Consider the following 20,519-nt stretch of genomic DNA (forward strand, 5'->3'; position numbering starts at 1 on the left):
AAAGCCCCCCTAGATTTGATCTGATTCTGTCATTATTCCTCCCCTTTAGACTATGGTTTCAGAGGTGAGGGCCTCACTCTGTCTTTCTTGCTGTGACTGGTTAACTTTGGCCATTATTGCTCTCAATAGGCCACTTAAAAGTGGATCAGACAACTTAAAATGTCAAGTGGGGAGAGGGCGAAGGGTCTGATCCAGAGTAGCTGAGCAGTCACTGAGACTGAATTCTTCTTACCAAAGTCCAGCACAAGCAGTTGCTGTTGAATTCAGCCTTTGGATCTCACACTGTGCTCATAAAACTGGAGGCAATGGGTTAAAACAGTGATGCAGTCAGTGCTGCTCTTGTGACAGAGCTTCATCTGCCTGTCACCCCGGGCCATCAGCCAAGCTGTGCTGTGTGTGGAGTGCTGCAGAGTGCAAAGTCCTAATGACCACAACAGCTTCTACTTCCCAGGGATGCTCTGTCCTGAGCTTCTGTGTGCATCCCTACAGCACATGACACGGTGCACAAGGGCAGGAAGGGCTGGTGGGGGAGGTGGGAGTTGCCAAGAGCTGTACCTCACTTGAATGAGGCTGTTATTTACACATAGGCTTCATTTCAGTGCTGGAGAGGCCACAGATGCTCTGACCCACAGAGATATGATGAAAGCCTGCCCTGTCGAGCCTTTGCCAGTGAGAGAAGAGCCACCTTGAAGGACAGCTTTCCAGACACAGCCCAGAGAGGAGGAATGGTTAAACAAGCCACCTGGGGCACGTGTGTCCTGCAGGGCCTGGCAGTAAGGTAGGAGATACCTGTCAATAACTGAAGCAGGCAGAGGCTGTAAGGTGTTTTCATAGGTGTCTCTTTCTACTGAGCTGTATTTAGCTGCTGAGTTCCTTACTGTGCTGTTGGATGACTCAACGTGTTTCAGTATCAACGGGCTGTTCCATCTGCTTATCCTTTGCTGCAGAGAAGATTTTTAAGACTCAAGAAAGCTTAACAGAAAGCTGCAGTGCAGCTGGTTGAACACTGCACGAGCTGCTGCTTCCCTGTAGCTGAAAATTACCAAACCAAGAGAGAAAAGTCACTTTTTATTCCAACTGCAGCACAGCAGTAACAGTTAGTGCTTTGTAGTTACCCAAATAGTTTGTATTTGCAGTAATTGTACCTGGATGCAGTATTTACACCTATAAATGTCAGCTACTGGGCAAGACATCATACATGCAAAGCAACAGGCCAGTGTCATAAGGTTACCAGTTGGCTTCCAAGACTGCATCAGTGACAACAAACTCCCTGTGGGGCTGTGAAATGCAATTGGCACTTTCAAATTTAGAGCTCAACACACATGCTAAGCTCTGAGGTAATCTGAATTAACATAATAGTATTGGAGACCTGCAAGTTTTGCATCACATCTTAAAGCAGGTTTAAAGAATAGCCCAGTCCCTCATACCAGTTCTAAGGAAAAAAAACCCACACTACAATCAACCAAGTGGTAGGCACTTCTGGCTTACACTGCAGTGTTTGACCTGCAAGTGATGGGTGATGAAAACCTTAAAGCTTGCAACAGAATTTTAAACCCCAGTCCCTGAGCAGTGGGGGAAAGTTAATTCAGTCTTTCCCATCTTCCTCACTGATCACTCACCCTTCCACACAGATCATCTTTTAATGTTAAAGGCTACTGTAAAACATGATTCTCTCATCAGATTGTGGATTGTTCCCATTTCCCATGCTCCCATTTCCCATACACCCTTCTCTGTGGCTCTCTAGGAAAAGCTCTGTAGTGCTGTTCATTACACTTCAGTATAAAAATACACTATTAAAAATAACTTCTGCCATGGAAGTGTCTTCCAAGCCAGGTGAGAGCAGCATTACCCACTCCTAAACTATAGGGGGCATGTGGGACTACTAAAGATCTTGCTGACTTCAGGCCCAGGAGCCCACATGCAGATCAACGTGACAAGCTGTTAACAGTCAGACCTTTGAGAGACTTTTCTGAGTAAGAACAGGAAAAGGGGCTGGTATGTTTTAACAGTCAAATCCCTCAGATGGGTCCTTCTGCTTAGGAAGACCTGAACTTACCACACAATTTCACTTCATCCCCTTAGATGAATATAAAGTCTCTTTTACACCTTCTTTTTCCCCAAAGCAGCAGAGGGGGAAGCACTTGGAAGGATAAAGCAGCAGAGGCTGTACCCAGTGCACAGAAGCATATGTGTTATGCTTAGAAATTTACAGCTTCAGAGAACAATGAAGGGGGCAACATTTAGATGCTAATCAGTTCAGAAAGGCCAGACAGCTCACTGGTATGTTCACCATCCTCCCTGCAACAGTAAGAAGTGCAAATACACAGACTTCCAAAAGTCATGAAAGGCCTTTGGAGACCCAAAGAGGAATCAGCTCCTGGTTTCTGTATCTCTCATCACATCTTCGTGAATATCCAGCTTGGCCTGTACAGTCTTGCAGCCTTTATCAGAGAAGATTTTCTGCTCTTTTGGGAAGAATGTCATCTCATCAGCCACTGCCTGAACCACCTTCTCATCGACAGCATAGCCTCGGGCCCTCATTTCAGCCCTGACACACATCTTCACGTGCCTGTGCTCCAGCGGCAGGAAGGGGATGAAGTAGTCGATGAGGTTCCTGTCGATGAGGCTGCTGTGCCACAGTCCACCTGGAGGAATTGAGGGGAGGGAAAAATACAATTAGAGGGAGGAGTTTATCTAAACTTGAGCCTGTACATGACAGGATCTATAGGCCAGAGGAAATTCACAAAGCAGTTTGTTGCAAGGAAGAACACGCCAGGTAGCTGAAGGGCTCAGCCTCGTGGTACCTGTCAGTTGTCACTGCTGCCCTTCAGGGTACAGGCTGGAAAATCTCATGTGAGAAAAAGCAGAGTGAAAGGACAGAGGGCAGCAGCCAGAGCATGACAGGAAGGTGGCAGGAAGCAGGGCAGGGTCAAGGGAGGCTGCAGTACAGATTGCAGAGATGAACCACGTGTTACGAAGCAAAATGAATTTCCCCTTTTCTGGGGACAGTGACTTACTATTCTTGTTATTGAAGACTCCTAGGGACAGCATGGGCTCCAAGTCTTTCAGCTGAATCTCTTCCCTCTGTTTTCCACTTGTCCAGAAGTCAAGAGCTGCTTTATTAATTAAATCACCACCTGCATTGCTGTTGATCAAAGAAAAATACACAGTGTTGAGTACAGACACAACTGAACCAGGCAAGCACCTACACAGCCACATGCTGACTCCTTCCTGCTTCAGGGGGAGGGAAAGAGAAAATAGGAAGAATAAAAGTCAGAACTGTGAGTCAAGATAAAGACAGTTTAATAGGTCATGAAAAAAGAAGAAAAAAAGACCCAAGGAGGCTTAAGGAAATCACATACCATCCCCAGAGTCAGACCAATGCTCAGGCAGTCTCTGAAGGACCATCACCTTGGAAGCTGAACCCATTTTCTTTCACAGTCCCAGCTGTGTCCCCTCCCATCCTCTTGCCCAAGTGAGTCTACTTGCCGAGGGCAGTGTGGGAAAAAAGAGAAAGCCTTGAGGCTTTCCAGCACTATCCAGAAACAGCCACAACACTGGTGTGTTATCAACACTGTTTCAGCCACAAATTGAAAACACAGCACCAAAGTGGCCACTGTGAAGACAGGGAACTCCATATCAGTCTAACTCAACACAGGACACCTGTCCCAGAGAACTGCCCCAAAATGAGAACTCTGATTCTGATACAGTCTGTGCTCTGGGCCAGGCTTGGGAGCTCAGCGTGCTGCAGTGGTCTGCTGCACAGCATCAGAGCTCCTAGTGCTCCCCTCTGTCTTAAACAGGGTCTTTACTTCAGAGCAGTTCTTTTGCTGTTCTTTGAATAAGGTCCCATAGGAACATAGAATGGTGGGGGTTGGAAGGGCCCTGCAGAGCTGCTCCAGCCCAACCCCCTGCTAAAGCAGGTTCCCCTCGCTCAGGGGGCACAGGAACGTGTCCAGGTGGGGTTGGAAACCTCCCAAGAAAGAGCCTCCACACCCTCCCTGGGCAGCCTGGGCCAGGGCTCCCTCACCTCAGCACCAAAGGAGTTTCTCCTTGTGTTCCAGTGGAACTGTTTGTGTTCCACCTTCTGTCCATTACCCCTTGTGCTGTCACTGGGCACTAAAGGAAACAAGTGTCACCCCATCCTGACACCCACCCTTTAGGTACTTAATGAGGTCCAACCTTAGCCTTTCCTTCTCCAGGCTGAACAGCCTCAGGTCCCACAGCCTTTCCTCATGTTCTTATCAGAGTTTACACATCATTAGCAAAAGAAATATCTCAATATCTTAAAAGGACTGAAATAGGTGCTACAGACCTGAGGAAGATGAAGATGGCCTTCCTGTAGGACACCCTATCGACGTGCTCGTAATAGTCTAAGAATGGCTTGATGGCATCAATGAGACCTGGATGCATTTTGTCCATCTCATCAAAAATGAAGACAGAGTGGGCACAGGCACTGACATTGCCCCGAATCCAGTTCTGCAGCTGTTCCTGGAAGAAGAGGGAGGAAACCACTGAAAAAACACCTCTTGTATGTGACAGGCTCTAGGGACACCCTTTCACACGGCAGCATCCCACACTTGCTGCTTTTATCTTTTCCTGGAAAGAGGGACATAAATTCTCTCATCCTTTTGACAGGTGATGCTGAATTTAAATGTGAGTTCTTTTTCACAGAGGAAAGACTTTCTAATTCTTTCTGCTTAGTGGATGGATAAGACATGAAAACTAGGCTGGGAAGCCTTGGGGAGGAGAAAGCTGCTTTTTCTTTATTTAAAAAACCTAATGATTCAGTGTTTCACAGAATCATTTTGGTGGGAAAAGCCCTTTTAGCTCCTGGAGTCCTAACCCTCCCTTCACCCTGCCAAGCCCACCACTAACCCAGCCTCAGCACCTCAGCTCCACGGCTTTGCAATAGCTCCAGGGCTGGGGACTCCTCCAGCTCCCTGGGCAGCCTGGCACAGGGGCTTGGGCTCCATGACCTTCGGTCTTTTCCAACCATAACAATGCTGTGATTCTATGCACCACCACAATCAGCAGATGGCATCAGTGAGAATACATTGCCTGGCAACTATTCTCAGTTTTGATTTCCTGGTGTTCTAGTGCCTTTCACTTTCTGCATTCCCTCTTCCCTCTCTCCGAAGCACCAGCTCTGGGAATCCCCGGCTGTATGGTTCTATCCTACACCTCCATTTGTCAGGGATTGGGGGGACATGTGTAGCATAAAACAGCCAAACTCCTTGTACTCAGGGTTTTAGGGACTTAAGGTAACTTATTACCTTGTGTCCTTCCTCACCTTGTAGAGCTCGATTCTGTCATGGTGGGGGAAGTGCAGGGTGGCCAGGAAGAGATGGACAAACTTGCTGCGCAGGCCGGTGGGGTGGACGTGCTCCGCCAGGATCTGGCTGAGGAAGTTCTTGCCAGTGCCGGCCCAGCCGTGGAGCGAGAGCGTCAGCGGCTTCTTGGGGCTGGGGTTGCTGCTGAAGCCCAGCACTGCCTTCAGCACCACATCCTTGGCCAAGTGCTGCCCAAAGAGCTTGGTGTCCAGCTGCATCTTCAGCGCTGTGCGGAGAGGGAGAGCTCAGCACCACATGATCACCAACAGGTCTCTGTCAGCTGAGCATGGCCCCCAGGGGTGCTGGTCACCAGCCATGCATCAGCCAGGCTCAGCATGGCCCCCAGGGGTGCTGGTCACCAGCCACGCATCAGCCAGGCTCGGCACGGCCCCCAGGGGTGCTGGTCACCAGCCATGCATCAGCCAGGCTCGGCATGGCCCCCAGGGGTGCTGGTCACCAGCCACGCATCAGCCAGGCTCCGCATGGCCCCCAGGGGTGCTGGTCACCAGCCATGCATCAGCCAGGCTCGGCATGGCCCCCAGGGGTGCTGGTCACCAGCCATGCATCCGCCAGGCTCGGCATGGCCCCCAGGGGTGCTGGTCACCAGCCATGCATCAGCCAGGCTCGGCATGGCCCCCAGGGGTGCTGGTCACCAGCCATGCATCAGCCAGGCTCAGCATGGCCCCCAGGGGTGCTGGTCACCAGCCATGCATCAGCCAGGCTCGGCATGGCCCCCAGGGGTGCTGGTCACCAGCCACGCATCAGCCAGGCTCCGCATGGCCCCCAGGGGTGCTGGTCACCAGCCACGCATCAGCCAGGCTCCGCATGGCCCCCAGGGGTGCTGGTCACCAGCCACGCATCAGCCAGGCTCGGCATGGCCCCCAGGGGTGCTGGTCACCAGCCACGCATCAGCCAGGCTCGGCATGGCCCCCAGGGGTGCTGGTCACCAGCCACGCATCAGCCAGGCTCGGCACGGCCCCCAGGGGTGCTGGTCACCAGCCATGCATCAGCCAGGCTCGGCATGGCCCCCAGGGGTGCTGGTCACCAGCCACGCATCAGCCAGGCTCCGCATGGCCCCCAGGGGTGCTGGTCACCAGCCATGCATCAGCCAGGCTCGGCATGGCCCCCAGGGGTGCTGGTCACCAGCCATGCATCCGCCAGGCTCGGCATGGCCCCCAGGGGTGCTGGTCACCAGCCATGCATCAGCCAGGCTCGGCATGGCCCCCAGGGGTGCTGGTCACCAGCCATGCATCAGCCAGGCTCAGCATGGCCCCCAGGGGTGCTGGTCACCAGCCATGCATCAGCCAGGCTCGGCATGGCCCCCAGGGGTGCTGGTCACCAGCCACGCATCAGCCAGGCTCCGCATGGCCCCCAGGGGTGCTGGTCACCAGCCACGCATCAGCCAGGCTCCGCATGGCCCCCAGGGGTGCTGGTCACCAGCCACGCATCAGCCAGGCTCGGCATGGCCCCCAGGGGTGCTGGTCACCAGCCACGCATCAGCCAGGCTCGGCATGGCCCCCAGGGGTGCTGGTCACCAGCCACGCATCAGCCAGGCTCGGCACGGCCCCCAGGGGTGCTGGTCACCAGCCACGCATCAGCCAGGCTCGGCACGGCCACTGCCAGGCCCAGCGGGAATGTCTCCGGGCCCACGCGGCCCGCCGACCCCCAGTCCCCGCCGTACCGGTGGCGTTGAGGCGCTGCCCGGCGCTGGGGCAGCACTCCACGAATTTGCAGTAGAAGTTGGGGTCGGACAGGTAGCCGGTGACCGCGCAGGCCACTCCGATAGCCAGGCCCACGCTGATGGGCTCCAGCGCCGCCAGCCCCGGCAGCAGCAGCCACAGCAGCCCGACCGCCCGCAGCATGGCTGCCCCGCGTCCTCCCGCCGCCGGCCGCGGCCCCGCCGGAGCCCGCCCCGCTCCGCCCACAGCCGCCGCCATCTTTGGGAAGGGCAGCGCGGCGAGCGGTGCGCGGGGTCACGCCGTGTGACGGCACAGGGGTGAGGCGGGGACGAGCCGTGCGGCTCAGGGGCCGCGGGCCCTCAGCGAGCCGGGCTCCGTTCCTGTCCCTGCCGTTACCCGTCAGCGAGCCGGGCCCTGTCCCTGCCGTCACCCCTCAGAGCAAGCCGGGCACTGTCCCTGCCGTCACCCCTCACAGCGAGCCGGGCATTGTCCCTGCCGTCACCCCTCACAGCGAGCCGGGCTCCATCCCTGCCGTCACCCCTCACAGCGAGCCGGGCACTGTCCCTGCCGTCACCCCTCACAGCGAGCCGGCCACTGTCCCTGCCGTCACCCCTCACAGTGAGCCAGGCCTCATCCCTGCCATCACCCCTCTGAGCAAACCAGGCGCCGTCCCTGCCATCCCCATCCCTCCCCACTGTGTTTTCCTGCAAGACACGGGTGCGAATGGTGCTCCTCACCCCATGCTGCTGGTACCGTAAACACCAGTCTAGGACAACCCTCTAAGACTCCGTTTTGGAGTCTGGGAAGGCAGCGCTCTTTACAGCAGCACGGGATGCACGGGGGATGGTTCCTCCGTTTGTGCACACCCTGTGTTGTATCAGGCGATGTTTCTGTTACAGCCATGTGTGACTGCAAACATTAGGCACTTTTTGACTCTTCTCCCCCCTCATTCCTTCAGTTCCAAAGATGGCTTTGGACCAAAAAGCCAACTATCCAGATAAGTTCTGAGAGCCGAGGAAACACAGAGGAGCTGCCCACAGCCTGCAGGAGAAACAGCATGGGGACATGGCATGGAGATGAGGAGGCCTTTTCTGCACCCTTTCCATTTACCCTTGAGCAGCACAGGCACACGGTGTTCCCCAAGGGCATGGGGTAAGCAGAGCAGCCTGAGGCAGTGCCACAGGGATGGGCTGTGGAACCAGGGCACCACCCCTGAGCAGGGCCTGTGGGGCAACCTGCAAACCTCACCCTTGCTGCTTGGCTTTCCACAGCTGTAGAGCAGGAACAGTGGTGCTGATCTCCAGTGTGGTTTGTGTGAGATGCACAGGTGACAGCCAGTATAAAGCAGACTCATACTAACAGAGAATGATACTTATTCCTAGATTTATTAATGCTAAGTGCACTCTTACCACCGAAGTGGGAGATGTTCTGCTTCAAAGTACTTGTATTTGCAGTGTTTGTCTGTCAAGGAGAGCAAACCTCCTCACACATGTCCCTCCTCTGCTTACTCTACACCATGATTGTTGCCATGTCCTGTGTGCTTATTCAAGGGCTCTACAGAAGGTGCCTCAGGTATGGGACAGCCTGAATCCCTTCAAGGAATGGTGTGTAGACTGAGTTGCACAGAGGGGAAAGGGAGTTACTGGTTCTTCCACCTGCTGTGGTCTCGTAACCAGAAGGTGAGGCATTCAGCCTATTGATGCCTAGATGCTCAGAGTCACTCTGGAGGCTACAGTCTTGCAGCCTTTGCTGGAGTAGAGTCTTTCCTCACTGGGGTAGTCAGTCATTGCCAAGGCAATCTCTGAGATGAGGTCTTCATCCTCAGGATGCCCTTGCACACGCAGCTCCTCCCGGGCACACTGCCTCACGTGTTTATATTCCAGAGGAAGGAAAGGGACGAAATAGTCAATCAGGTTCTTCTGGATCAGTTGACTGTGAAAGAAAGCACCTGGAAGAGAGAACAGGGAGCTTTACCAGCAGAGTGCTGCAGAGCCCAGTGTGTTGCTCTGCACTCCATGGATTATTTTGCAGAATACATCAGCAGTCCTGGGTCTGAACCCCGAGGTACTCACTGCTTCTGTTCCTGAAGATTTCCTCTGAGAGCAGAGACTGGAGCTCCTTCATGGGAATGTCTTCTCTTCTCTTCATCCTCCTCCAGTAATCAAGAGCCATCTCTGTTATCTTATCTCCACCTGCATTGCTGTTAGGAAAGAGATTCACTGGCTCATTATAGCTGTACCTTTGCCATCTTTACTGCTCAGATCTCAGATCTGGTTCTGGTCTCAGGTCTGGTGTGAGCACTCCTCTGAGAAAGCAGCTTGAACAACTGCAGCAGAGCAGGAGGATTGGTCACACTGCCAGGTGCTACTGAGAAGTTCTCTACCAAGCTGTCACTCACTGTAGTAATTGCCTCCTCAAGCTGAAATAGGTAGTCAGCCACCTTTTTGAACATAAAAGCAAGCTGAGAGGTATACCAGCTGAAAGTCTGGTGTTTGAGCTTACTTCAGTCATGTGGTGTGAACAGAGCTGAATTTCCTGAGCATAATACCTGGGAGAGTCATGCTCCCTTGGTCTGTGTATGCAAGTGGCCTTCAATAGGTGATTTTTGTCCTGTCTCCCATCCATCCCACAAAGACCTTTCTGTCTAACTGTAGTTGTAGAACTGGAGAAAACTATTTACTGACCACTGTGGAAGTGGCATCTCCAGTACTTCATGGAGCCATCATAGATATTGTCCATTTCCCATCCACTTGAGGAATGGAGGCCTTTCCTGCCTGGGGACAGAGCACTTCTCTGTGCTGTGTTGAATAGGCTGACAGCATGGCTGGGAGTATTCATTGACACCATGCTGTAAAGACAGACAGCAAGGGACCCTGGCTGCTCAAGCATGCTGCAGACAGCTACAAACCTATCCAGCAGCTCTTCCTCCCTTTGTCCCTGCTGATTTTGTGCAATTCCCTTCTGGCCTTTGGTTTTCCTTACTTCAGAAAGATGAAGATTGCCTTGCCATAGTAAACACCATCAATCTCTTCATGGTAGCCAAGGAATGGCATGATGGAGTCTATCAGGCCATGTGGCATCTGATCCATTTCAGAGAAGATGAAAAGGGACCTCGGACAGGCACTGACATTGCCTCGAATCCAGTTCTGCAGCTGCTCCTGTGAGAGGAGGCAAAATTAATTGGGATTTGCACTCACATTTGTAGATAAATTGGAGAAAGTGAGATAAAGCTGCAAGTACCTTGTAGAGCTGGACATGTGAAGGGTGTGGGAAGTGCAGGACTGTGCTGAAGTGATGCACGAACCTCCGTCTTGGTATGTTAAGCTGATAGAGGTTCTTTGCAATGATACTACTGACAAAGGATTTGCCTGTTCCAGTCCAGCCGTGGAAGGACATCACCAGGGGCTTTCTAGGCTGTTTGGAGTGCATGTTTGTGCTCAGAGCTCTCAGAATTATCTGGATAGCAAGATGCTGGCCAAAGACTTTTCGTTCCAAATCCCTCTTTAGAACTGAAGGAATGAGGGGAGACAAGAGACAGAAAATGCCACGTTAGCCCTCCTTGTTTTGGAGGGGAGACTGGTGTGTATGAATGACCATCCCAAACAACAAATGTTCACTGCCCTCTAGCCATGACAAGATTGTGAGTCAGCAGAGAACCCATCTGAGGAGCAGACTCACGAATGAGACTCTTGATGGCATTTATGGGAACCAAGCAGTTTGTATGAGATAGGCAGGAGTGCCAGCAGTTTTGTAGCTCCTGCCTCCTATAAAGCTCTGGGATGGGATCTAATGCATTTGCAGACCCTCATTCACTGCACATGCTAAATTCTGTTTTTGTGACACCTGGCATACCTCATGTTTATAGAAAAATGTGCTTCTCTATCAAGTTGCCTCATCAAGTACCACAATTGGTGTCTGAGTGGATGAAGTACTAGCAAACAGTTTGTATGTAAGCAGCCAGATAGAGCTGGTAGGAAGTGATATGCTGCAAGTGCCTGGAGGCACAGAGGTCTCCAACAATTGAGGATTTGTTTGGAAATCTGTGGCCCAGCACTGAAATGAAGCCCTACTTGTAATCTCATGACAAAGGGAAAGGGGATTTCCAGGTGGCAAGATCAAGAGTTTATGGTTAAAAGGTTGCATAAGCTCTTTTTCAGACCATGCACTAGTTCCCTGCAGGAAGGGTGGAACAACCCCAATCACTAAGGTGTGCCAGCCTGTTTCTCTCAAGGAAGTGAAGCAGCATGTTTTGAATCTAGACCTGCCATTAATTGCTCCTCATCTGACATTTATTACAGGCAGCCACCAGCTGTGGTGTGGGATACCATCAGTGTGTCCATCTCTTAGCCTTGAATTCACCTCCAGGATTTTGCCTGCTTCTGCCAACATACACCAAGACACCAGCAAGGAAAATGCTCCAGTACTGCCATGTGAGGCAGGGTACACAACCACTTGTGGGATAAGTTACATTACTACAGCCTTTAGTCTTCCAGACCCACTGTGGGTGGTAACTTTTGTCCTTCCACAGTGACTCCAGAGGAAGCTGGCAGCAAAAAGGAAGCCCTCACCACCCTGGGAAGGACCCACCAACAACCTGTCTCAAGATACCCTTGCCCCTGCCTTACCTGAGAAGTTCAGTGTGTCCTTCATATTGCAACACTCCAGGAGCCTGCACTTGAGCCAGGAGTGAGGGGAGAGGAGCTGCCAAACCATAGCAGCACTCCCCATGAAGATTGAAGTGCTGAGAGGGTCCAAAGCTGGCGTTAAAGTGGGCAGAAGAGTAAAGAACACAGCAGCATTCAGCAGCTTCATGCTGGAAACTGAAAGGCAGGCTGGCTCAGCAGGAATTGAAACTAAAACAGAAATGGCAGAGTAACTTCCTGGAGCCTGGGGCCTGAGGATGGAAGCCAAATCTCCTGTAAGCTGGAGGTGTTAATGAGCTACCAGACTTACACTGCCCCTGAACTGCAAGTGTTGTGAACAGGGTATTGCCCCATGGGTAGAGGGAGAATTTCATCAGAACAATCCCAGCACTGAAGGGAGCAGCACTGCAGTCTCACTGCATCTTAACCAAGGTGCTAATTGGTCTGGTGATTAACCAAGAACACAGCAGGGGCTTATTCCAAGTGGATTGTGCACTTACCGTTGCAGAGCCCAAAGATTTCTGTAGCAGTGGCTGGAGCTCTGCAGCTCCCAGGACTGACCATGTCAGAAAGCTGCTTGATTAAAACCAGGCTTTCAGCACGTATTTTGTCCTGACAACTTCATGATTCCACATCCACCCTCAACAAAAACAAAGTGTGTTTGCAAAGGGAAGGGCAGACACTGAACCAGCTGTCATTTTCTCAGTGCTTTCATTGAAAGAATGTGACAAGCACTTCTAAGTAATTCTCATTTTCTTTTTAAAGCCCTGTTGGTCCCTGTTTTGAGACTCTTCCATTGTCACATGAGGAGCAGAGCTTGCTGGGCTTCCCAGCTGCAATCTCTCTGTTGAGGCACACACGGTGTGTAGAAGCCAGAGGAAGGAATTTGCAGTGGCATATGCAGGTTTCCATGATGCTTGGACAGTGTCAGAGCAATCTGGGACACAACTCAAATGAGAGTTTCATAAAGATGGATTCATACTGCTGAGGGGAAAAATGCTGGGACTTTTCCAGTCAGCTGCTTCCTTGGTGCATCGGTCCTCTGCGTTCGCCTGTGCTGAACACTAGAGGGGGTGTCAGGCAAAGGTTTCAGTCCAGGATTTACACGGTAGAACTTTGCCGAAAACTTGAGTCGTGCCTGAGAAAAACGGGAGAGGGAGGCGTACCCGTGCGCAGAGCTGCCCGCTTGTGCTGTGAAACGTGATTTCTTGGGATACTGCACAAGCGTCCCGGCTGCTGAGGGCTCACAAAGAGCAAGAGCTTCACAGGCAGTTTCAGCAGCAGACTGAGAATAGCCAAGGTCATGCTAGAAAGGAAGATGGAGAATAAAGAAATGAGGCTGGTTTAGCTGAGACCTGCAGATTCTCTCAGGTAAAAGGGAATTAAAGGTGCAAGCAGGCTGTGTTGCTCACTTCACAGGCTTCAGCAGACGTTTCTAGAGAGGAGTGTGGTCCCATGAAGGCTGAAGTGAACTGTCAGCCCTGAATGGTCCTGGGATAAAGTCTAGAGTTGTGTCTTGCAAAGGGTGAATAAATGTCACAGTTTATGGTCTACCCTTTCCAACCTGGATGGGATGGAACCTCTTCTGACTGACATGTGAAGAGTGTGGTGAGATAGCCCTAGTATATTTTTCATTGTGCCCTTTCACAAGGTGTCACCAGCCTGGAAAGGACTGTGTCTCCTAAAATACAGATAGGAAATGCAAAGTCATAAGCTAGGAACAGCACAGAGAAGGAGAATTACATCATCTATGTAAAAAGGAGTAGCATGGGACAAATCTATAGATCTTCTCCTTTCCATGTGGGAGGGAGGTGACATATATTTCCTATACAACAATAGGATGTATGCTGCCTAACAGGTACCAGATGGGTGTTTAAATAACCTTCAGCTGCAACATGTCATGCTGTTATCTCATTATCCCTTACAACTTAAATGGGTTCAAGCTGGGCCTGGACATGGATGAGATGTCTAATAGCAGTGGTGAGGCTGACATTGATGGCAATTTCCGTGAACAGCTGTCTGGGAGCTCCAAGTGGAACACAGACCCTGCACCACGCAGTCTGCAGCGCATCTCCTTGCCTGTCTTGTGCTGATGAACACGTTGTTCTTCTGCCTCAATGCCTCTTCTGCACAGAGCTGACATCCTGTTGTGTATTTGGGGGGTGATGAGCTAGCACTGTGGTGTCTGGAACCAGCTGCCAGAAGCTGAAGGTACTGAAAGCTTGTAATGGAAAAGAACTTTTAAAAGTGTTTGGTGGGTGACAGTTGACTTGGGGAATTTGATTTGTGGTGTTGATCAAGAGTGAGGGTGCAGGAGAGGTAAGGATGTGGGGGGGAGATTACAGGAAGAGGGAAAACAGAGACACTATGAGCTGGATGTTACTGTGTGTTTGCAGTGAGTAACTGGGAGCACTAAAGCTATTGTGATAGGGAAGGTAGTGAGGAAGGGATGGGTGGGTTGCAATGGGAGATAAGGGTCACAGAGATGGAGTTCTTAAGGCCAAGAAGAGGTAGAGAAGACCCAGGTGAGAGCTTTGCCTGCCCTCACTCTGCTTTCTCTGGTGTGTTGAAGTTTTCTGTCACCCTCTCCAGGTTGATTTGTATGTTGGTGGTTTAAAGTCAGTGTTCTCAGGGCGTGGGGCTCCTGGCTGCATGGCAGAGAGCCTGGAGAATGTGCGCTGGGGCTGCTTAGCGTGGCTCTGTGACCATGAGGCAGCATACTTCCCAGCTGGCTGGCCAGCCAAGAAACATAATGTCTCCAGCCAGGGGACAGGGTGCTAAGAACTGGCATTGCAAGCCCTGCCTTGAGTTCATGGAGTACAAGACCTTTCCAGGTAAGAACTGGAGGGTCAATGAATCAATGCTTTTCCTAGAAAAGGGCTGTATTTTTGTTGGAGAATGTATAATGGCCTCAATATTTGCAAGTGCTTTATGGGAGAGGTTTGGTAACATGACTGCTGTTTTACCCGAGGCTCTGGACTGGCAAGAACCTCTCACTGAGAGTTCTGTTTGGAGCAGAAGTGAGAGACTCATTTTTCCCTATGTTAATTTAATTTCTGCCTAAACACATCTCATCTCTCCCTTCCTTCTGACTAAACACTCTCTAATGCTCAGAGTTTATCTGAGGGAAGTTTGGTTTATTTTTATAGCCTTTTTTTTCCCCTTGTATGTGTGGGTTGGTGTGGTGGTGGGTGTTTTTTTTCCTTCTCCTGCTTCAATTACAGCATCATCTTCCAAGTGCTCCTTATCCTAAACATAGAGATGAGGCAGCAACAGGAAAGAGCTGCCACTCTGACGTACATTGGGATCTTTTAAGGGTGAGACTGTGGTGGGCTTTATCCAAACAGAGAGCCTGGCTCAGCTCAGAGGACTACACTAATGCTGTGGAAAGGCTCTGACTCACTGCAGTGTGTTCCTTGACCTTTCTGTAATGTGACAGTAGCAATAACACAAGACACTAAAATCTGTGTTTAATGTTGAGCAAACATTGTCTAATCCTAGCAACACCCAGGGAGTCAGGAGACTGTCATCCTTCTCTCACAGGTAGGAAAACTGAGGTGTGCAGATGACGAAAGTTCTTCTTAACGTGGTAGTTCGTAGCAAAGGGTTTAGCAATTCTCTGAAGTCTTTACTCAAGAGCTTGAGCCATGATTTGCCTTGGGCAGGCTTAAAAATCTTTGTCTAGGGCATAAAATCAAGAGTCCCTTGGGTCAGTGCTTGCTGCTGTGCTGTGTGAAGAGGGACAGTCCACCAAGGTGTGGATGAGCTTGGGATTTGGGTGAAGTGGAACATTAGATACCTCTCCAAATAACTCTGCCTGTGTGAAATCATTCCTGTCTGAGCCCGTGTAAAATTCTGGTGTACCAGTAGGTGGGGGGTGTTTTGTTCTGGTTGCTGTCTGCAGAAACTGCAACTGAGAGATTCATTCTCACAACAAGAGTGAAAAAGGGTTTCTCATCTGGGTTCCTGATCTTACAGCCCTTCTGCCTGAGCCTGTATTGCAGTCAGAGAGCAGAGTCTCTGCAGCACAAGCAGAATGTATAACTAGGTCTAAGGACCTCACTGTTAGGATGCAACAGTGATGCAGAGCTTTAACTGGTCTACATTGTGCCAGCACCTACCTGGAGCAACATAAAGCAGCTGAGGATCAGCCAAGGTTTATCAGTACTGCTGATGCCTTTTGAGGTGGAGGCTGACAGCCTCTGCAGAGGGAGACAAAGGTGATTTTAAATCTGATACCAGGTGTTTTTCTGTGGGTGCAGTTACACAGGTTGTGTTACCTGGCAGGTACAGGAGTGAAAGGCAGGGGGGAGAAGGTGTTGAAAGCCATGGTTGACCTACAGCGTTGGTTTGGATGAGGGAAGCTGCCATCTCACATTTCTTGCCTCCCATGAGAACTTCCTTGAAAGCTGATGTTTTATAGATAAGTGCAAGGTGAGAAGCTGGCAGGGCACTTCTCTGCTCTTTATAGTGAGACCTTATGCTGAAACCTGTTTAATCTTTCAGTCCTGCCAGCTCCATCAAGCAGTGATGGATGGAGAAGGTCTTTCTCAGAAGCAGCACAGGGAGTTATTTAAGTACCCAGCAGCCAAACTGGCTCTGCTCCTTCACAGACTTCTGTGTGCTCTGAAGAAAGAAGGGGTGGAGGGAGGCAGCCTTTGGGTAAAATGAGAGGTTCTGTTCATGTGAATAGGAGCTGCCATAGTAATGGCCTTTGAGGAGAATGGTTTCTCACTCTCTACCTGAGTGATCTCAAGAGGTGTCCATTTCAGAAATGGACTTTCGTGGCACAGACATGCTCCAAGCTCACGGAGGTTTTAGTTCTGGTAGTGAAGAGGTTAAGGTATGAGCTTGGAGGGAATTTCTCTTAAAAGCTTAAATATTGGTGCTGCAATGACACTGGGGCTTAGGTGGGTGTTTCACCTGCTGGCTTGGCTGCCTGCTGTTGCAGGGCAAGAGGAGACAGCAGCTCAAGGTCTAATTGTATGACCTGAAGCCAGGTGCAAATCAGCAGCAGCCACTGTGCAAATCTACCTGGGCTGGCAGCTGAGAGATGCACCCTTGGGGCAGGTTCCTGTTTTATCAGCCTCCCCTTTTCACCCCTCAGCTGCTGCAGGGCTGGCTCTGCTCCTGCCTAATTGCCTCTGCATCCTGATTCCAAGGCCAGGGTTGTGCAAGAGGCCCTAGGCCCTGTGGACAGGCTATCGGGTTGCACTCCTATGCTGGCAGTTAGGCTCTGTTTTGACTTGTAAACTAAACACTCCTGGTGCAGTCATCCTCTGTGGTTTAGTGATTAGATCTGGGATCTACATTTGGGCTCCAGGGTTTGAGCCTGGGTGCTGTCACCCAGCTTTGAACCACACTGGTTGTATGTCACATCATGTAAATCCCATCATCTGCCCTTCCTAATCCTCCACATGTCTGTCACATCAACAAGATGGGAAGGAGATCACATTAAAAGATTATTATCATTATCATCTTAGATTGTGTTTCTTGATGGAACTTATTGTCCCAGGAAGGGATTTGGTTTTTAACAGTTTGGACAGTGACCTGATGTGTGTCATTATCAAGCATTACTGTCATGTATGGCAACAGATTAGCAAGAAAGAGAAATTAAGCCTTGTGCTGCATGTTCCTCGTTGGTAAGATGGGGATGCTGTGAGCTGGATTTCACCCACCTCAATCTTGCCTTTGTTTCCCTGCTGTTTAAAATTGAGCCCAGGATCTGAGACTGGAAACTGCTCCTGTTTGGCTTTGATTGGGCTCCAATCTGGGTTTGAGACTTGCTTTCTGGGTGGGTTTTTTTCTCTCCAGGTTGGCTTGGAAGCAGCTGGAGTGGAGCAGCTCTCACATGAACCTGTCAGCTGTGTGTAGCAACAGCTCTCCTTGAGAGAACAAGAAACAACAGGAGAACTTTAACCTATATTCCATCTTAAAATTGTATGTCTGATGCAAGTAACAATTTAGGGATGAAAACTGTGTTAAAGGGATGAAACTTGATGAAATGAGAAAACAAGAGGCTTACATGGCAGGGGATGAGTGCTACAGGAAGAGGGTTACAGGGCATGAGTAACACTGTGCCCTTGCTGCAGTCATGGGCTCTGATGTGGTGTGGCTTGTGCTTCATCTCAAGCACGTAAAGTTGGTGGTGTTATTCAGCACACAGCTCCATCCAGTGCCTCAGGACCCTTGGGTGAAGGAGGATGTAAAAGTGCTCCATAGGTTTTGGGTTGGACTAGAATCAGAGGCTGTTTGGTTTGGGATTGGCAGAACTAAAAGCCCTGCTCTTTCACTCATGTCCTGTGGGAGAGCTGTAAGCACTGGTCACTAAATCTAGTGTTGCAAAGCAGCTATTCTGACTGGCTATTCTCACTCCCCTGTCTCCAGCTCCTGCTTAGATAAAGAGCTGTGCCTTGTGTTAATCAGCTTTAGCAGTTGGTGTTGAGGAACAAATAGGTTCACCATGAGACAGCAACTACTTGTTGCTGACATAGTTTCCTTGCCAGGTCTGGCTGCCCTGGGAGGACTGAGGAGGTTGTGGAGCTGGGCTCAGTGTTTACCAGCTTGTTGCAAGGCAAGAAAAGAGCACCAAACACTTTTGCCAGTGAAAGCTAAAGGACTGAAGTGCCTCTTCAGGCTCCTGGTTTGTCAGAGAGCCTCAGAGGGGATCTGTAACCAGAGAACAACAGGGGCCAGCAGCCAGCAAAGCTTGGCACCAGCAGTGAGGTCTCCTTGCTCAGGAGGGATGTGGTGATTTCTCTGGAGACTGCAGTGAGGAGGCTGCCTGGAAATTGCACCAGGTCTGTCTGTCTCTGTGGTTTGAACATAAGGCTGCTGTTGCAGAACAGCCAAGGCATCTCTCCCATTTGGCAACTTGCTGTTGGGAGCTTTCCAGTCCATCCCTGGCCTGTGTGCTGTCTCTCCTGCCTCTGGTGCTGGGAACAGCCATGAAGAATGGGTAGAATCTCTTAGACCAAGCCTCAAATGCAGAGTGAAACCCTGACATGACAAACTAATTGTGCAGCTACTTTTGCTAAACAATAGCAGACTTCAGCAGCCAGTTGGAGCAGAATGGCTTGCAGGGCTTCAGGTGGTCCTGTTGCATGTGGCTCTTTGGAGGTGACAGGCCCAGGCCCACTTTCCAGGGAAGACTGTTCTCTACAGCCTGGACATGAAAGAGCCCTTGGGCAGGTAAATCTCACAGCAAGGCTGTAGCCACCAGCTCTGCTCTCATCCCTTCATGGTGAGCACCAGCAAACTTTGTACTTCACCAGTGCCAAGTACTGGAGTAGCAAGACCAGCCAAGAGGTGTTTAATTCTTTCACTGCTGCAATGCCCAGCTGAAGTGCCCAATGAGGACCTGTTAACTTATGCCTCACATCTTACTCAGCACAACCTGGGAAGCACCATTCCCAGATTCATCAATGCCATAAGGTCAGGAAGGGATCTGAAGATGTCAGCTGCTTTTTCCAGGAGATGTTGTCTAAGAGGAAGAAAAATGTGCTCTGCTGAAAGAAAAGATTGTCTGCAGGACTTTGAGCTTCCAGCTATTGTTAAAATGTTTGTTTGAGAGCTGGGAACCCTGTGGCCAACAGTGAGCTGGAATGAGTTGAAAACAGGAGAGTGGATGTGCTCTAGAAATGAGAGAGGAGACCATGCTGGAGGATAAAGAAAGGAACAGAGCTGAGCAAGGCAGATGTACTGCCATGTGACTGCAGAGACTGTCCCAGAGCTGCCTCCCATAAGAACATAGTTGGAATTCCTTTCAGTTTGGGAGTAGCCCCTCTAGAATACTAACTAACTCGTTGTGGAGTCATCCTGGACCCCTCAGTGAGGACTCTGGGCATTTGAGAGAAAAATGAGCTATTAGGAAGGCTGAAGGACAGTTGGAGTGCAAGGGGTGAAAGGAGTTGGCAGTCATGTGCTGGTCATCTGCTTGCTTCAGTGCTGGAGGGAAATAAGAAAGTGTGGGATAATCAAAAGCATGGAGGAATCTCCTTTGAAGAGAGATGAAAGCGAGTGGGGCTGGTAGAGCTGAGTCAGGTGATTTCACAGACGTGCATTGCAGGAGGAGTACAGGACACAAAGCTGAGCAAGAACTGCTCTCCTTCCTAAACCCCTGCCTGTGTCTGTGTGACAGGAATGTGAGGGGAAGGAGAGCTCATAAAAAGATGGGATCATCAGTATTGTTGCCATCTGAACTGGTGTTTCATTGTGGAACTTGCTGTCCCAGGAAGTCATTTCATTTTAACAGTTTGGACGCGTGTAATTATCCAGCATTACTGTCAGCAAATCTGCAACAAAGACAGTTCAACCTTGTGATTCAGAGCTGAAGTTAATCTCTGACTGCTGAAGACTGGGTGAACCAGGGTATATGGGGCCAGAGAGCCTCAGTCCATTACTGGCTACCACAGGGGCATGTACTACCTTGAGACCATGGTGTGCCCCACAGCTGGTAGCTGTTAAGTTGGGAGTGACCTGCTGGAGAGCAGCTCTGGGAGAAGGACCTGAGGGTTCTGCTTGATAACAAACTAAACATGAGCCAGCAATGTGCTCTTGTGGGCAAGAAAGTCCAGTGGCATCCTGGGGTGTATTAAGAAGAGCGTGGGCAGCAGGTTGAGGCATGTTCTCCTCCCTCTCTTCTCTGCCCTGATGAGGCCTCCTCTGGAGTCCTGTATCTGGTTCTGGGCTTCCCCAGCTCAAGAGGGACAGGGAACTGCTGGAGAGAGGCCAGGGCAAGGACACCAAGATGCTGAGGGGACTGGAGCAACTTCCTTATGAGGGAAGGCTACAGGAACTGGGGCTGTTCAGGCTGGAGAGGAGAAGGCTGAGGGATGACCTTAGAAATACTTATCAGTACCTAA

General features: G+C 50.6%; 2 protein-coding genes across 2 annotated transcripts; both read right to left on the bottom strand.

The window, feature by feature from the left end:
* Positions 1 to 1,055: 1,055 nt before the first annotated feature.
* LOC104561391 (torsin-1B-like) lies at positions 1,056 to 7,234 on the bottom strand. The gene is made up of 5 exons (XM_062011304.1): positions 7,015 to 7,234; positions 5,294 to 5,559; positions 4,316 to 4,491; positions 3,018 to 3,145; positions 1,056 to 2,645 (listed from the first exon to the last, which is right to left on the bottom strand). Exons 1-5 carry the CDS (start codon positions 7,193 to 7,195, stop codon positions 2,371 to 2,373), a joined length of 1,026 nt encoding a protein of 341 aa, XP_061867288.1. The 5' UTR covers positions 7,196 to 7,234; the 3' UTR covers positions 1,056 to 2,370.
* Positions 7,235 to 8,435: 1,201 nt separating this feature from the next.
* Positions 8,436 to 11,824, bottom strand: LOC104557489 (torsin-1A). Its single transcript, XM_010201731.2, has 5 exons — positions 11,638 to 11,824; positions 10,253 to 10,521; positions 9,995 to 10,170; positions 9,085 to 9,212; positions 8,436 to 8,960 (listed from the first exon to the last, which is right to left on the bottom strand). Exons 1-5 carry the CDS (start codon positions 11,822 to 11,824, stop codon positions 8,716 to 8,718), a joined length of 1,005 nt encoding a protein of 334 aa, XP_010200033.2. The 3' UTR covers positions 8,436 to 8,715.
* Between the last annotated feature and the right edge of the window lie 8,695 nt (positions 11,825 to 20,519).

This window comes from Colius striatus, chromosome 19 (assembly GCF_028858725.1).
Source record: "Colius striatus isolate bColStr4 chromosome 19, bColStr4.1.hap1, whole genome shotgun sequence".
NCBI lineage: Eukaryota > Metazoa > Chordata > Aves > Coliiformes > Coliidae > Colius > Colius striatus.

Excerpts from the sequence above, each read along its gene's own strand:
- LOC104561391 (XM_062011304.1), bottom strand. The coding sequence starts at position 7,195 with ATGCTGCGGGCGGTCGGGCTGCTGTGGCTGCTGCTGCCGGGGCTGGCG. Across the intron at positions 5,560-7,014 it reads GCAGCGCCTCAACGCCACCG|CGCTGAAGATGCAGCTGGAC; the intron begins GTACGGCGGGGA and ends CTCTCCGCACAG. Across the intron at positions 4,492-5,293 it reads ACAGAATCGAGCTCTACAAG|GAACAGCTGCAGAACTGGAT; the intron begins GTGAGGAAGGAC and ends CTCTTCTTCCAG.
- LOC104557489 (XM_010201731.2), bottom strand. The coding sequence starts at position 11,824 with ATGAAGCTGCTGAATGCTGCTGTGTTCTTTACTCTTCTGCCCACTTTA. Across the intron at positions 10,171-10,252 it reads CACATGTCCAGCTCTACAAG|GAGCAGCTGCAGAACTGGAT; the intron begins GTACTTGCAGCT and ends CTCCTCTCACAG. Across the intron at positions 9,213-9,994 it reads GCAATCTTCATCTTTCTGAA|CAATGCAGGTGGAGATAAGA; the intron begins GTAAGGAAAACC and ends CTTTCCTAACAG.